Consider the following 18093-nt stretch of genomic DNA (forward strand, 5'->3'; position numbering starts at 1 on the left):
CTACTAACAACCCTCTTACTAATCGGGATCTAGATCTTGGTCCTCTTGATATGAAATAGTTAATAAAATGGTGAGATACACTAACCCAGTAAGAATATCACGTTCATCACATATACGAAAAAATGAAGATTAGTAAAAATCATAAAACAACTAATAGAGTACTTAATTTTGAGTAAATTCATTTAATATAAAGAAGATTGTTTATTCCAAACTTACCGTATCGAGTTTTTCAAAACAATCCACGAAGATGTATATCCATATCACTATTCACTTTCACACATAAGAGAACAAGAAATAATAAATTTCCTTTCTTACCTACTTACTGGTACCCTTGGAGGTCTATAGAGGCGCCCTACTCGTAAACCCAATAACTAATTTTCACAATTAACTGGTCATCCCCCATAACCCGTCCGGTAATGGTGCCAAACATTACATCGACTCGATATCCCGTCCAGTATGAGGGTGAATTATATTTCACAACCTTATCGGTAATGGACTTTTCAGTTCTGTCCGACTGAGGTAACGTTCACGATAAAGTTCCCTACGTACAAGGTCCGTTCGCCTTTTTTCTGGGTACCCAGTAGGTCTTTCACATACAAAATTTCATCAATAAATAACCAACAATGCATACCAATATCTCATATCATATTCACATATCAATTAAACTATATCAATGCTGACAGTATATAACTAAAATAACCAGATAAGTCGATAAAATCATTGAAACTATAAATTAAGAACATGTACTACACGAAAATCAAGCAAGTAGTACAGTACAGGAAAATAAACCGAAAATCAAGACAGTTGTGAACTAACCAGTTCCGGCTCCACTAGTGACTTGTAATTATCTTTAAGGTTTTCTAACTTTTCATAAAACATGAAATGATACATCGTTAAGCCTCAATTTATTGTAACAAAAATAGGGTGAGGGATCCTTACCCGGATTGATGTTTCGAGATGTCGAGCTGTCTACTACGCCTCCTAACGAGTACCGAGTTCCTTGAAGTTTTATGTAGAATTCAAAACACTCGTCACACACCTAAAAATATCCAAAAAATTCAAAATCAATGTTCAAAACTCATTTCGACTAATCTTTGGGGTTCTAGCACGGAGGCGCGCTGTACTCTGCCGCCCACGGCAACAGTTCGCCTCGGCCTAGCCGGTTTTTAGCCAATTTTGGTCTATTTTGACTGGTTTTCGCTGTATTCCTGTAGAGAAACACGTTAGGGGCCCTTGTTAGCCGAAAAATCTCAAAGAAAACTAAACTTACCAGTGGGGGGACCTCTGGGTGCGGCGGCTCCGCCAATCCTCCTTCGCGATTGTGGTTCCTTCTTCTGCTACCATGCACAGAAAAGGACGGTGAGCACAATGATTGAAAAATCACATGAAATGGGAATCAAAAAAGGGCTCATCGGAAGGATTTTATTTTAGCCGCAGTAGCTCCGCCAGGCATTACCCGTGATTTCTGGCTCACCCACCATTTCTCTTACTCCGATTTGGCCATAGTGGTACTCGAAATCAAATTCTGAGCGGGTAAGAGAAAATTTTACCTTTTTTACCAGTCGACAGTGGCTCCAGCACGGTAGTGGTTGGCGGTCGACCTCCTTCTCCAGCATCTGGTTCTTCTTCTCTGACAATGGCTAGTGAGTAGGGTTTAGGTTTTCATGTGATGAAAAGTATTTATAACCATTCTGCATTTATCTGAGCTATCCATCGCAATGAATCTCATCCGTCCTATCGCGCCTAAGGAGGAAACTAATCTAGGCCATTCATCATGATTAATCTTGACCGTTCGATCGCGCCTAAGGTGGAAACATATCCAGATCATCCACGCGCGCAGGATCGATCCTGGATCATCTAATCGCGGGGCATGCAGATTGCTAGCGTGGCCTCCCGCGTGGCGCTGGACTGTCTACGATCGAACTTTTTATATTTGCACTTTGACCTCATGTTTTAAATTTTTTTTTCAAAAACATTCTCCGAACCCAAATTTTAACCCTTTCTTCCCAAAATTATTTTCAATTTCATTGCTAATTCAGTTTTTCTAAAAAATTCAATCAAATTAAAATAAAATGAATTTTTTAAATTATTTATATATATATTTCATAATCCATAAAATTATTCCGGGCCAATTTTCGGATCTAGGTGTTACACAACCCTCTTACTGATCGGGATCTGGATCTTAGTCCTCTTGATCTAAAATAGTTAATGCAATAGTGCTACGCTAGGCCAATAAGAATATCACACTAATCACAAATACAAAAAACTAAAAATTGATATAAAAAAAATTAGAAAAACAACTAATGGAGCCCTTACTTTATTTAAATACATTTGAAACTTGAAGATATTTGTTTAATACTTACTATAATGAGTTTTTCAAAGACAACCTATGAATATCCATATCCATATCACTTTTCATTTTAACACAAAAGAGAATGAGAAGCAATAACTTTCCTTTCTTACCTGCTTACTAGTACCCTTGGGGGTCCATAGGGGTGTCCCCTTACTCGTGGACTCAATATCCAATTTTACAATTAACCAACCGTGTAACGGCCCCAGAAATTAAAAGGAAATGTATATATTTATTCTAAGTGCGGAAGCGAAATAAAATAGATTATGATTAACATCCCTTACACAATAATCAAAACGTATTAAAGATATGAAAGAATAAACTAACTAAAGGAAATATTATGAATGAATACTATAAGGAAAATTAATAAATCTTTAGGCTTCTATTCGCCATCTTCCTGCGGAACGGGCTCGGGAACCAAGTCCTCCTGATCTAAAATGGTTAAGTAAGGAATAAGCTACACTAGCCTAGTAAAGATGTCACACTATCTCACTGTCACAGAAGTAAAGGTTGGTAGAAAACAAAAACGACTAATGGAGCATAATTTATAACAAATTCATTTATCAATAATAAAACCCTTTACTGTCCACTTATCTCAGTGAGATTCATGAAAACAACTTATGAAAATAATTAACATTATAATATTATGAAATCATACGCACTCTGTAACATAACACATATCATACTTTTAATATTTCAATCATCAAGCAACAAATTTTCTCTTTCACCAGCCCACCAGTATCCATGGGGATCCATAGGGGTTCCCGCCACACGTGAACTATTTATTTTAACAACTTAATTCCAGGGTCGTCCCCATAACCCGTCCGGTATGGGCACCAAAATAATAAACCTCAATACCCTGTCCGGTATGAGGGTGAAGCGGGCCGTCCCTATACCCCATCCGGTATGAGCGCCAAAATATTTAAAGTCTCCATACCCCGTCCGGTATGAGAGACAATGTTCCCGGTAGGGTCTCCTATGGACCCGGTCCGTACACCATCTCTCAGGATGTCTAGTGAGGCTGTTAACCTATCCATTTATCAGATCAATCCTATTCTTATTTGTTCTTAGTCTCAATTACCCAATCAAACATGAATACGTAAACTAGTAACGAACACCAAACCAGGCAAACATAACATCGGGTTCACAATAATCAACCCATAATAAATTAAACAGTGAATCATGCATACGAAGCCACAGAATAAATAAATCAGATACTATACTGCATTTAGACTATAAATAAATCAAACAGGAACTGACCGACAAATACATCAGGTTCGGGCCCCATTAGCAATCTTAATTAATTATATATATATATCTATTAATTCATAAAATATCGTTTTATCATTTATTAAGCTTTAATACCATGATAGAAAATAGGGTGAGGGATACTTACTTGTTTCGGAGTCTGAAATGGGGTTCTCACTACGGCTACGGGCAATCCCTAGATTCCCAAAATTTTTCTCCGAAAATTGAAACACATTTCCAGTACCTGCACATGTCCCCAAAAACCTCAAATCAGACCCAGGGCCTATTCGGCCAATTTTGAAATTCTGGCATGGCGGCTCCGCCATGCTTCGACGATGGCGCCGCCGCTTGCAGCGATAATCCGCCTCGGGTTGGCTGTTTCCAGCCGTTTTCGGCCAAACTTGCAATGGTTCCTGTGATAAAACACACGTAAGGCCCTCGGTGGACCGAAAAAGCTCAAAAAATCGAGACTTACCGGTGGCGGACCTCTCGGGTGCGGCGGCTCCTCCGGCGCGAGTCACGATTTGGTATTTTGCTCCGATCAACCTGTAGAGAAAAGGATGGTGGTGATAGTGGTATAAACATTACATCGAATGGGAAACGGGACGGGCCTCATCGGAGGCAAAAATTGAGAAAACCCGCGGCGGCGCCGCTAGGCTTCGGCGGCATTTTTTGGCTAATTGGCCGGTCGTTTGGCTCCAATTTGGCCACAGGGGGGTTCAGCATCGAAATCCGAGCTAAAGGGAGAAATTTTACCTCGTTTGGCGACCGAAAAGTGCTCCGGTGGGTGGCGGCGGTTGGTTCCTCTGGTGGCTGGGCTTTCTTCTCCGGCGAGGGCTCTGGTGGCTAGGGTTTGGAGTTGGGTGTGGATGAGATTATTTATAACCCTCCCCTTTTAATTTGAGCCGTCCATCACGATTTAATCTGGACCGTCCGATCGTGATTAAATTAGAAATGAATCTGGGTCGTCCATCGCGATGCGATCTGGGCCGTCCGTACGTGATTCAATCTGGTCTGTCCGCACGCGTGCAATCTGGGTCGTCCATTTGCGCGTTTGATCTGGGTCGTCCGTGCGCGCGGGAACAGATCTCAGCCGTCCGATCACGCGTACGCGGATTGCCCACATGGCCCGTTCCGCGTGGTCTTCCCGCGTCAGCGTCTCTGCCACGCGGCGTGTCCTGGTTAACCGAAGCTGCTAACCGAGTTGCTGACGTGGCTGCTGACTTGGTGTAATTTTTTTAAATTGCATTTTGACCCCTGGTTTTCGATTTTCTTTTTAAAAACATCCCTAAAATCCAATTTTTCATCCTTTTTTCCAAAATCATTTTCAATTAAATCCAAAAAATAATTTTACCCCTTTTTATCATTATCATTATTTTTATTTCTATTAAATTAAATTAAATTAAATTAAAACCACATAATTATTACCTAATAAATTAATTATTAAAATAAAATAAAATCAAAATAATTCCGATAAAAATAAAATAAAAAATTTGGGTGTTACAAACCGTTCCCATACCCCGTCCGATAATGGGCGCAAATATTCCATTGCCTCGATACCCCGTCCGATATGAGAGTGAACAATATCTTTCAAACCTTTCTAGTAAAGGACTTTTCAACCCCATTCGACTGAAATAACATTAACGATAGGGTTTTTTATGTACCGAGTCCATCCGTCCACCCTTTCCTTGGGTAACCAGCAAGTCTTTCACATACAGATTTTATCAATAAACAACCAATAAACTCATATCAATATCTCATATCACATTCACACATCAATTAAACTACATTCATGCTAACGGTATATAAACAAAATAACAAGATAAGTTGATAAAACTATGGAACTATAAATTAAGAACATATACTATACGAAAATCAAGCAAGTAGAACAGTACAAAAAAATAAACAGGAATCAAGATAATTGTGAACTAACCGATTCTGGCCCCACTAATAACTTGTAATTATTTTTAGAATTTTCTAATTTTTCACAAAATACAAAATTATACATCGTTAAGTCTCAATTTACCGTAATGGAGAATAGGGTAAGAGATTTTTACTCGAATCAGTGTTTCGAGACGTCGCACAGTCTATCACACCTCCTACATGTACTAAGTTTCCTGAATCTTGTTTATAGAAATTCAAAAAACTTGTCATATACCTAAAAAATACTCAAAAAGTCCAAAATCGGTGTCCATAATTTTTTTCGGCCAATTTTGGAGTTCCGGCACAGCGGTGGTTCGCCTCAGCCTGGCCGATTTGGCCGTATCCTTGCAGAAAAGCACGTTAGGGGCCTCGATTGATCAGAAAATCACAAAAAAATCGAACCTACTAGCTGATGAACCTCTGGGTGTGATGGCTCCGTCGGTCCTCCTTCGCGGCTGAGGCTCTTTCTTTGGCTACTTTGCACAGAAAATGACGGTGAACACAATAATCGAAAAATCACATGAAACGGGAATCGAAAAGTGGCTCATCGAAGTGATTTTGGAATTTTAGCTGCGGCGGCTCCGCCGGACTTTGCTCGTGGTTTTCGGCTCACCCGCTGTCCCTTTTGCTCCAATTTAGCTCCAGAGGTACACGGAATCGAATTCCGAGTGAGTAAGGGGAATTTTTATCTTTTTTGGCAGTCGGTAGTGGCTCCAGTACTGCGGTGGTCGGCAGTCGACCTCCTTCTCTGGCATCTAGTTCTTCTTCTCCAGCAGGGGCTGGTGGCCATGGTTTAGGTTTCCGTGTGATGCGAAATATTTATAACCATTCTGTGTTGATCTGAGCCGTTCATCGTAATCAATCTCGTCCGTCTGATCGCGCATAAAGAGGAAACGAATATGGATCGTTCATCGCAAATAATCTCAACTGTCCAATCGCGCCTAAGAAGGAAACAAATCCAGGTCGTCCACGCACGGGAGATCGATCATAGATCGTCCGATCGCAGGGCTCGCGGATCGCCCGCGTGGCACCGACATCAGCGCGCCTTGCCACACGACGCACTCCGATTCCTCGAAGCTGCTGACTGGGCGATCCTACATGACCGAACTTTTTCTATTTACACTTTAACTCCTTTATTTTCAATTTTTCTTTCAAAAATACCCATACAACCTAAATTTTCACTCAATTTTTTCAAAATTATTTTCAATCTCATCCCTAATTCATTTTTTTTTCAAAAATTCACTTAAATAAAACTAAATTAAATTAATAAATTATTTTAAATTAATAATTAAAGAATACAAAATTTATCTCGGATCGTTTTTCAGACCTAATTATTACATATGGTCCCCGAATTATCTGATTATGATTCTATTTTTTTGAAATCTCGTTACCAGAAAAAACTATTTTTTAGATATCATGTTGATTCGAAAGATTTTACCGTAAAATGTAACAAATTCTTCTGCGATGGATATAAAAGTGTTTCTAGTTACATTTCTCATTAATTCAGTACGAGATTGTAAGTTTAGATTTAGAGATCTGTTAATTTAAAAAGTATTATTATTCTAATATTATATACTCTTTTTTTTATAACAATTAAGTATAAACTTGCACCAAAAATAAAATACAGAAACTTCGAATTCTCTTTCATCTAAATTCATTTTGCTGTCTAACATTTTGAAATTTAATTTTGATATGAATATAATTTTTCTAGCAGTTTTTTCTTTTAAAATAATCAAATATATTACCACATTAAACTTTGATTATTACACATGGATTTTTTTAAGAGAAAAAAATCTTGTTTTAATTAGTAATCCAATTTATATTATATTTTAATCAGTAATTTAATAAAAATCTTATTTATAAGTATTATTAATTGATTCTGATGTTTATCGAATTATTAATAAAATTGTGGCCTTTTATATAAATAGTTTCTTGTTATCTTTACAGGTTTCCATAACCAAATATGCGGAAACTAGTTTAATTTTAGCAAAAATTATTTGACATCATGACTAAATTAAAAAGGTAATTAAAAAATTAAGTTTTGAAGAACATACTTTAAAAATTAAAAACTAAAATAAGAAAAAAAATGAATAAAAATTAAAGACAAATATTTTTAAGCCTGTTACAATTAGTATATTATTTTTATAAGTAATAAAAATTATAAAATATGTCATCATAATTTTATTATTATGAATTTAAAACTAATATATTTTGTAAAATAAAAATTAAATATCAAATAATTTTAGTTAGTAAAATTTTTTTTTAGAGTTACATTTATTTTAAAACGGACTTTCCTTAAATAATAAATTAAATTAAATTTCTGAAAAATTTAAAATTATTTAAAAACATTTTTTATTACTTTCCCCCTAAATATTTGAAATAAATATATATTTCCAAATAAAGATAACAAAAGAAAAATCTCTTATTCCAAACACAGCCCAAAGCTCCATTAAACATTCTAAAACATGTCAATATCACAAATAAATATAAATCTGAAAGGCAAAAGCAACTCAGAGGATCATCCAATAAAATCGTCTGAAAATGGTCATTATCAAATTAATGGAATCTACATATAAACAAAAGTAGAAGCAAAATAAGGCTAAAGAAAAGTATTCATGTACCCATTCAAACACAAGACAGATTCTAAACTTTGCAAATACAAAAAAGCTAATGTCGAGCTCTTTTGACATAAAAGTAAATAAATTTTCAAAACTAATGACTGCTTTAGCTCACATTTGAGAATTCTTACAAAAGTAGAATTTATCTAATTTTCGACCTATACTCGTTGGCAAGGGAAAGCAATCTCCAGATACTCAAAATTCAATGAAATACCTACCTGAATTCATCGGCAAAGTTATCGAGAAGCCTGTGTCTGTGCGTGTGTCTGTGCGTGCTCTAGCAGCTGACTGACTAACTTGTAAGTACGCCCAGACATTGCCTTAGTATGGTCAATCAATTGCTCGTACCTGCATTACGATAAATTATTTCTGGTTTGTGACAGCTAGTTAAACACACAAGCATACAAATGAAATCGGGGATAGGTGGAATGGAAGACAAGTGTTCTCACAAGGGAGTAATACGTATGGTCAAGATTGTTTTATGCAAAAGGTCAATATTTAACACAAGATAAGAGTACCAAAGTGTTGAATATAACAACTATAATCTTACACATTGGGATGATTTGGCTCCATGACAACAGTTCCTGTCTTTGAATCAATCTTGGCATCTAGTTTTGAGCCTCGGATAAGATTCACAATCCATCTCTCAGCTTCCTCATAATTCAAATTCAACTTCTCAGCAAGGACTCTGCCAATAAAAAAGCAAATAAAGTGGCATTAGCACAGTGAGGAAATTGGAAATGTAAACAAGATCTACTTCAGAAAACTACAACAAAAAGTACTGTCTTCTATTGTAGAGAAAATACATAGTTTCTCGATAGTATTGATATAACCTGATTTTATGAACTTGTGATAACTGACAATTTTTTTGGAGGAAATTGTAAATATTATCCCATATAGAATAGGAAATGTATGCTAAATGCTTTGGTAGCTCAAAATAGAGAAACAATCAAACAGAAAACAAATCCTACAAAATATCTCACAAACATTCGTAGACCAAGTCAATATCCAAACCTTAGCATTGAAGGTAGGGTTCTCTTCCTCAGGGTGCAAAATGAAGGTGCAACGTAAAGCAGTGGATATAAAAATAAGTTTTTTACACAAAGAAAGAAAATGGTTTAAGACTTCTAAATTGAAAATCCTACCAAATTCACAAGGTTCAAATAAAAAATATCATAAAGGGACTTTCATCAATAATTAGCGACAGAGACACCTAACAATCCTACTTTTTGACAACTAAAAATAGATATTCAGTTAGTTATTGGATAGTACAAAGGCATGGTAGTGAACAAACCCAAAATCCAATGCAAGGATATGCTACTGAAAAAACCCCCATGCTCAACATAGAATTTGATCCATCCCAAAATAACATATCTACGTGTCAAGCCAAGCAAAAATCAATTTCAGACAGCAAACACTCACCCCATGTCAATGCGCTGATGAATTCGACAATAGGTCTCAAAGATAAAAAGCCGAGCATTTTCGAGGAATTCATCCCTCAAAGGGACAGTAGAAAAGTTACCATCTTCAATTCGCTTGCCGAGGAAGGGATCATTTAATATGACCTACATCACAGTAATAAGTTAGGGTGCTGTGCACATGTTTTGAGCCAGTAGCACAGTAGCTAGTTTTCTTTTGGCACTCCAATCTAGAAGCCAAAGAGAATTTCTAATAAACCATGCTACTTGGAAAGTATAAACCTTCTCACAAAAGAGTCAAATTAAGGTCAAGGATAACTTACTTCTTCACACTCCCTCATTTTCTTTTGTGCCCCATCAAAGTCATAATTGACATAAACACATGCTAAAAACTCTGTGATTGGATCTTTGTATGAATGCTGCTCTTGCTGAATAACTTTAATAAAATCTTTGAACTGAGGCCTCCTCCTTTTATTGACAATAAATGCTGTAGCAAGGTAACGCAGAAGATGGGGTGCACTGGTTTGAATAGCATTTAGATACCTGAAAAAAGAACCCAAGCGACCAAAAAGATGCTCCAGATTTAATAAAAAGAATTAATCAAGAGAATCCAACACTTATAAATAAGCAGGATAGCAATTCAGAAGACATACTTGTCCTGATTAAACAGATCAATTATTTGTGTTCTTCCATTATCATGGTTGAAAAAAATGAAGAGACTCCAGTGCATCAACCATATTCTACTTTGCACATGATTCAATGGTGATGAGAAACTCTGCAACAAAAATCACTAGGTATAAACAGATTGCATAATAGAAGTAAAATTGATATCACATTATTGCAGAGAAACAAGAACCTTTGAGTCAATAATTTCCTTCAATCGGTTTAGTTCCTCAAGGGCTATGTCCCAATTTTGCATTAATATCTCAGCTGCAAGCTTTCCCCACAATGCACTCAGACTTCTTTCACTGTTAGTGCACAAAGCCCTATACTGATACAGATAATCAGCAGCACCTGAGTAGTTGCCACATTCAAACTGGAATTTGGCATACTGATATAGTGCTTCTATCTGCTCGGGTCCAATCTGAATATACAATATATAGTTAGAGCTAAAACCATCAATAAGGGAAAGAGACAGAGCTAGATAGAAACAAAACTTCTCTCTTTCACCTAAATAATTAGTTGTATCTTACTTGACATAACAACAAAAATCAATCAATAATGTCTCTGATCGATACAGGTCAAGTCACTAACTTTCGACATCAGAATTCAATTTTAAGAGACGGATACAAAGCCCATCCAAATATAAATCTTCGTCAAAACTGTGCAGAATCATATAATCTTAATTTTCTTAATCAAGCACACATATACAACAATTCTGAAGCTTGCAAAGCCACTGAGGAAGATAGATCAGCTAGCTTATATAGATTCCATAAGACGTCACAAAATGAAGAAACTAGATGTAAGCAACTTTGAAATCTTTCATCACCAAGTTAACAAGATTGAATACTTAATAATTTCAGGCTACAATAAACATTCCACCTAAAATAACAAGTTTAAAAATTCACATGTCATTACCACCTAACATAAAAAGCTGGGATAAAGAGGAATCTTAAAAAAACACAAATTCATTCAGTATAAATTCAGCAAAAACGTGACAGGAAGAAAACAATTCTTAATAAACTAAAATAGAAAAAGAGAAACCTGGTAACGATCCTTGAGCATTTGAAGATTGTACTGCTTATCAGCCCTTAGCTCCTGAACAGCATTTGCGTTCTGAAGAAAAGCTACGAGAGGCGCCGCCGCCTCCTCCAAGGCCTTAAGCCTTGCAACCACCTCTGCCCTCCTCTCAACCATATCTGTTAATAGCCAATTTTTGTTACAAACAAAACATAAATAAACGAACACACGAATACACATACGAGGGAGAGACCTTGGGGAACATCTTCTGTGTGATAGAGACTCTTGTGAATGTCCATGGCGTAGTCGACCATGTTTGTCTTGTTCAAAAGCTCGATCTTCGATTTGAGGATCTGCTCATCTGGATATAGCTGGCGCTCTTGAAGGAACTCCAGAAGGGGGAACACTAGATGTCTGTCCAGGTTCGGCGCCACCCTAGGGGTCAGGTCGTGAGTTGCCATGCTTTCAGCTGGTGCTCGCTCTAACCCTAGATTAGTTCAGTTACACAGAAGAGGACCAGCGGGGAAGATAAAGAGAGAAGAATTGGAAAAAGGACACGTACAGAAACAGGCCCTAAATAAAAGAGTATGGGCTTTACGGTGGGCTCAACTTTATTCCATAATTTATGAAAATAATAAAAATTATTAATTTTGTACAATTTTAATTTTGGAAATTTTGTAGTAGTGATAAAAATTTAATATTTAAAAATATTATTAATTAGTCAATGATTCCTTTCAATTTTGAAAACGAAGTATGAAGAAAAATCGTGAATAATTTCAATAATTAAAGGGTTTATAAGATAATGCATGTTAAAGTTTATAATTTTATAAAATTAAAATATAATATGATAATTTTATTAATTAAAATAATTACATCAAACTTTATTTGACATTTAATTAATATATAGTCATTAGAATTTATTATATTTTTTTACTTAAATATATACTAAATTACTAATTAGTAACCAAATATTGTACCTATAATTAAACGGTGCACCACACCGAGGGATCGATGAGTGGACCCGGTTCAGTTCGGATTAAGTTTTGAACCGAAAGACGAAATAGGGCCCATAATAGTCAAAAGATTCAAAAACCCTAAACCCCAATCAAAATTTAATTTCTCCGTCTCCTGGCCTTCCGAAGTTCACACTCCCAGTGACGACATTGATTATCAGCATTTTCAAAATGAGAGCGAATGGGTACCATCTTGGAACCGCATTTCCTGTTTATCTGGAAACAAAAATGTTGCAGAGCTTAAAAGTTGTTTTCTTTGTTGTGATTATGGCTACAGGTTAATGGCGACTGCAAATCCCGTCATTCAACGAGAACATAAGCTCGTGGATTTCTTCTATGCAGGAAATGGGCGGAGCATTAGCTGCAATACTGGCATTAGCTTTGTCTGTAAGCAAAAACGTCGGTTTCCTCTCCGGGTGTCTATGTCGACCCTGCCCATTGAACATGTAGAGAAGCCAAGTTCAAAGAGCATCGGCATCCCTATCATGGTTTGGCAGTTTATATGTATATATGAAATGTATTTTCACCTGGAGGCATTAGTTTATCAAAATAACATGAATTTTCAGTCGTCTTATGTGATCGTTAGGAAGTGTTTTTTTTTCTTTTACATTGATTGTTACAGTAATGACATTTTATTTTGTTTCACAATTCTGATTTAAAGATTAGGTGTGGAAATTAAGAGAAAAGGCTTTAATATGTTTTGTGAACATTCAGTAGCTAGAGCTGTTAATGTTGGAGATTCAAGGGTATTTGCTGGACAATTTCCCCTTAGTGACTTCTTGCCTGTGATCTTACTCAATCAACTTCAGGTAAATGGATGCAGTGGCAACATGGGAAAGGCTGTTATAAAAGCGGCAGAATCTGCTGGACTCCATATTGTTCCCATGTCATTTGGATCTGCAGAGGAGGCAGGGCAAACCGTGGAAATATGTGGAAAGGAAATTCTGGTGCATGGTCCAGCTGATAGAGTAAGCATCCTTTCATCTGTGTTTAACGAGTATCCCGACTTGATTGTGGTGGACTACACCGTGCCTAATGCTGTGAATGGTAATAGCTCATACAATTTGTTTTTCCTTGTTGTGTTTACTATTATTTAACATGTTGTTTGCCAATCTATTAGTCATTTGGTGGGTTTTGCTTTATGATATTTAGATAACGCTGAGCTCTATTGCAAAGTTGGAGTGCCCTTTGTTATGGGAACCACTGGTGGAGACAGGGATCTGCTATATAAAACTGTAGAGGATTCTAAGATCTACGCCGTGATCTCCCCACAAATGGGGAAACAGGTGATCTGATATTCACTGGACGTTAGTTGTTCTAATGTATTTTATGAGTTACAAAGCATGCCCCATATATTTTGTTGGTTTTTCAGGTTGTTGCATTTCTTGCAGCCATGGAAATTATGGCCAAGCAATTTCCTGGAGCCTTCTCTGGGTATTCCTTAAAGGTAATTCCCCCTAATCATATCAGAATTTTAATATCTGCAATAGATGCAAGGTATTATCAGCAACCATAAGAAAAAAAAAAGAGGACAAATTTCTGTTTGACATGGATCTTTATTTTATGTACTTTACATATTGATCTCGTACATTGTATTAAGAGCCAATCATTTACCAAGAACTTGACACTGGAGTTGGCATTTTCATCCCATCTTAGTTGATTTGTTTTTAACCAGAATGGGCCAGGAACTAAGTGAATTTGAGCTGGATTTTGCTGAAATTTTTTCTTCTGGGTTTTCTTGGGATTTCAGTTAGGAACGGCTAAGTTATTTAGGGAATATATTCTTTTACTTTCTTCTCTCTCTCTCTCTCTCTCTCTCTCTCTCTCTCTCTCTCTCTCTCTCTCTCTCTCTATCTCTATCTATCTATCTATCTATCTATCTCTCCCTCTCTCACTCTATACATATATCTCCTTGTACTAATTTCTACTCGGCATGACCTGACATATGGTTTCTATACCATATAGCTATTTAATTCATTTACCATTTCTGCTTAATTTGTTTCCAGCTGATCAAAATTTGCTGTACTTTTAGTACCTCTCTCACTTCTAAGCTGTTTCAGGTTGAGAATTGATTTCATTTTTTCCTTCATTTTTGGTCTTATGAATGATAACATTACCTTATGTACTGGGTCTTTTCAACTCCTTACTTCATCTCACCTGCATTTCCTTCTTCAAAATTGTTAGTTCCTAGTTATGCCTTCTTCTATACTTGCTTTTCAAGCACATGACAAGCAACTTTACAGGTGCTATTGGCTAGAGACCCCTGAGCTTATAAAGTTGATTAAGAGGCATGAAGGCTTATGTTGTATGGAACTTAATTGAAGGAAAACCATAAAATTCTATGTTGCATTTCCTTCTTCAAAATTGTTAGTTCCTAGTTATGCCTTCTTCTATAATTTGCTTTTCAAGCACATGACAAGCAACTTTACAGGTGCTATTGGCTAGTGACCCCTGAGCTTATAAAGTTGATTAAGAGGCATGAAGGCTTATGTTGTATGGAACTTAATTGAAGGAAAACCATAAAATTCTATGTTATGATATTTCTTTCTATAAATATTTGGATGAAAAATTTGCGAGAGATTTATTAACAGAGGAATCAAAGAGAAAAGGTCTCAGACAATGCCATCTCTAGAGACAGCTGAACACTAGGTCGCCCCTGGCTGAGGCTTGTTTGGAATGCATATTGTAAATGTCATGAAATCCAGAATGGAATTGGGTAAAAATGTTTCATGTTCCTGTCTTTCTATCAGTTTGCTAGTACTGTATTTGTCTTGTTAGAATGGTTTTTTTCACCCCCTCTACATCCATCACATGCTATTTTCTCTGCATCAAAAGTAACTGTTTGTGCTTTTGTATATAATTTAGGTCATGGAATCTCATCAAGCAGGAAAGTTGGACATCTCTGGCACAGCCAAGGCTGTCATCTCTTGCTTTCAGAAATTGGGGGTGTCTTTTGACATGAATCATGTAAGTTAGTTGTGGCTCACTTTTTAGTACTACGTAGAGATTAATCAGTAAGGAGCAACCTAAAACTTAGAAGATGCAGTTAGATGTATACTTGGTTGGCTTAGAGTGTTTGGTTTGCTTCTTGAATTGTTTACTTATGCAACTTCTTTTTGGAACATTGAAGTTATTATTTTGTTCTGGAAATTCTTCACCTTGGATCTTGGTGATTCCTGCCCACCCTAGGGTATATCTTGAGTATTAGCATTTTAAGTGCCTGAATTATTTCAGAAATTATGTAGTTTTGGCCTCGAAAATGGCTCTGTTCTTCTTGCTCAGTTCCCACGTTTCACTATTTACTATGTCAAGTTTACATTGTGTAACTTGTATATACATCATTATATGATAAGAATGAAATGATTTATGAAATGAGATTCTGTTAATCTTTTACCCGTTCAGATTTTTTAGTATGGTGATTTCGGAGTAAGACATGTATGTCACCAACAAATTATTTGACTTTTATTGGTGGAAATCTGGCTACTTAATCCTCTACCTGTCCTGGTTTGTCAGGTACAATTGATTCGCGATGCAAAGCAACAAATTGAAATGGTGGGAGTTCCAGAGGAGCATTTGGCTGGTCATGCTTTCCATTTATATCATCTAACATCGCCTGATGAAACGTAAAATCTCATATTTTCCAAAAAAAAAATTGAGTCTTCACCCCATTAAATTTTGTTTTGAATCCTGTTTGTGCAGAGTTTCTTTCGAGTTCCAACATAATGTTTGTGGTAGATCTATTTATGCAGAGGGCACGGTTGATGCTATACTCTTTCTTGCTAAGAAGGTGCATACCCTACCAAGTCCTCATTGTACTTCTTTATTCCAATTATTAGTATTGTGTTGTACTCTTAATTTTTATATACAAGATAGCATTCAATATAATTATACTTTAAGTTACCTTTTGATTTCCATGTTTTCTGCTACTAACACCTTTTAACGGTCACATGCTCTTAGAATCTGTCAGTAAAAAATATTGATTAGTCTGTAAAATAGTGACATCAAAATCCGATATGCTCTGATTTGATGGGAAGGAAAAATAATTCGATCTTTTTTGTGACTGAGTGCGAAAGAGGAGTTTGTTATGTTAATCCCAAAGGTCAAGTCGTTTGCTCCAAATGCCCTTTTTACAACTACTCAGACTGAATTTGTGGCATGTCATGTGAATGCAGGTTCGGTTGAAGGCAGACAAGAGGATCTACAATATGATAGATGTTTTGAGGGAGGGCAATATGCGATAAAGATTGGTTTTTTTTTTTTGGCAGTCAAGTTCTAGGTTTGCTGCGCAGTTATTCGGGTGGTTTGTGTGTAGAAGAGCTTACGAAGCCAGGCGTATGGAGTTTTCACTTGCTGGCATTGGCTGGCTGAGGGTTAGAAGAAAGGTTGCTTTCTTCTTGAAACAGGTGCATCTTGTTTGCTTTCAAATCTGCATGTTAAAGCAGAGATTTAGAATTAGATTGCGAGCAGGCTAGTGTAGAAAGAGTCCCCGTAAACCCTTTTTATACAGGTTTGAAATATCGAACTTACTATCAATAAGAGGATATTTAGTTTATTTGGTGTGACTCTTGTGATAAAGTTGAAATTCGTTCTAGTAGACTATTATGATTTGGGTGAATCAAACACTTAGCAGTACCCAAGTTTATTTAGTCTAGGGATAACTATAATGAATTAATATGCCTGCTCTAGTTTTGTTCTCAAAATTGCAACTAAAGAAATAGATTTAACTTTTGAGTTACTATTTTTTGGTTAAAATTTTTATACAGACTGTGGAAAAATAAATAAATTGGGAGTGTTTACTTTTGACAAGACAAAGTAGGTAGCCTGAATCTTGGGTGATTAGGATGTATGTATATCAACTCAAATAAAAAATATATTCCTTTCTTAAAAAGAGGAAAAGAAAAATATATTCCATTAGTTTACGTGTGTTGATCAACTTCATTTTTTTTTTTTTTTTTCTGAAAATTCAGATGTTAATGATTTCAGCCGTTGATTAATACAATTTCCATGAAAATATATATTTAATACAATTTAAACCCACCATTCTCACTTTAATTTAATTGATCAACTAGTAAAGAAAATATATTTATATAATAATTGTAAATTTCTCATATAATTTTTAAGGGAGTGCCCATTGGATGTTTGAGGCTTCAAAATGTATTTACCAATTAATTCTTAATTATAAATTTAGTGAATTAATTGCTAATTGTAATTCCAACTAATATACGGTAATTTTATGTATTTTCCCAAAAATGGTTTTTAGAAAAAATTGCAAAGGAATTTATGAAATAGTCTAATATTTTATCTTATTCAATGCGTCTTTTAAAATAAGTATTATTTTGTTTTAAGTATACGATCAAATAATGTACATAATCTAAAAAACCATGACAATTAATATCATAATTATCTAAGATATAATTGTTTTTTGAGGAAATAGTAACCTGTAGATTTTGTTAATTGGACTTTTCCACACAGAAAATTAATTAATTATTAATACACCATCTTAAGACATATATGCTTAAACGGATGTCCTTTAGGTAATTAATTAAATAAACATTCCATTCTTGTTCTTCCACAAAATTTTCCTCTGGTTGATCATGATTTTCTGAAAAAAAAAAAAAATCAAAGGGTCTAATTTTGATCAGTATTATTCCATATAAACGAAATTGTAGACGTGATCCATGTGGTAGAGTCAAATTAACTAGTACTCGTAAGGTTTTTAATTTCCATGAATGTAATACAACTTTCTCAAGAAAGCTTCTCAGCGTGCGTGTGTGTGTGTGTGTGTATATATATATATACACGCACTTGTAACCATAAATCGTATTGATACATACACGTACATA

The 18093-nt window shown here is 35.7% G+C and overlaps 2 protein-coding genes across 2 annotated transcripts; one reads left to right on the forward strand and one right to left on the reverse strand.

Moving 5' to 3' along the window:
• Positions 1-8121: 8121 nt before the first annotated feature.
• EIF3E (eukaryotic translation initiation factor 3E) lies at positions 8122-11771 on the reverse strand. The gene is made up of 8 exons (XM_022032210.2): positions 11491-11771; positions 11262-11416; positions 10414-10641; positions 10211-10332; positions 9881-10100; positions 9562-9704; positions 8690-8827; positions 8122-8487 (listed from the first exon to the last, which is right to left on the reverse strand). Exons 1-8 carry the CDS (start codon positions 11696-11698, stop codon positions 8376-8378), a joined length of 1326 nt encoding a protein of 441 aa, XP_021887902.2. The 5' UTR covers positions 11699-11771; the 3' UTR covers positions 8122-8375.
• Positions 11772-12297: 526 nt separating this feature from the next.
• LOC110807171 (4-hydroxy-tetrahydrodipicolinate reductase 2, chloroplastic-like) lies at positions 12298-16802 on the forward strand. The gene is made up of 9 exons (XM_022032211.2): positions 12298-12435; positions 12528-12738; positions 13060-13297; positions 13403-13536; positions 13623-13697; positions 15116-15217; positions 15764-15873; positions 15950-16037; positions 16423-16802. The coding sequence occupies exons 1-9, from the start codon at positions 12422-12424 to the stop codon at positions 16489-16491; spliced, it is 1041 nt and encodes a 346-aa protein (XP_021887903.1). The 5' UTR covers positions 12298-12421; the 3' UTR covers positions 16492-16802.
• Positions 16803-18093: the final 1291 nt, after the last annotated feature.

This window comes from Carica papaya, chromosome 8 (genome assembly GCF_054855325.1).
Source record: "Carica papaya isolate Zhongbai chromosome 8, ASM5485532v1, whole genome shotgun sequence".
Classification (NCBI taxonomy): domain Eukaryota; kingdom Viridiplantae; phylum Streptophyta; class Magnoliopsida; order Brassicales; family Caricaceae; genus Carica; species Carica papaya.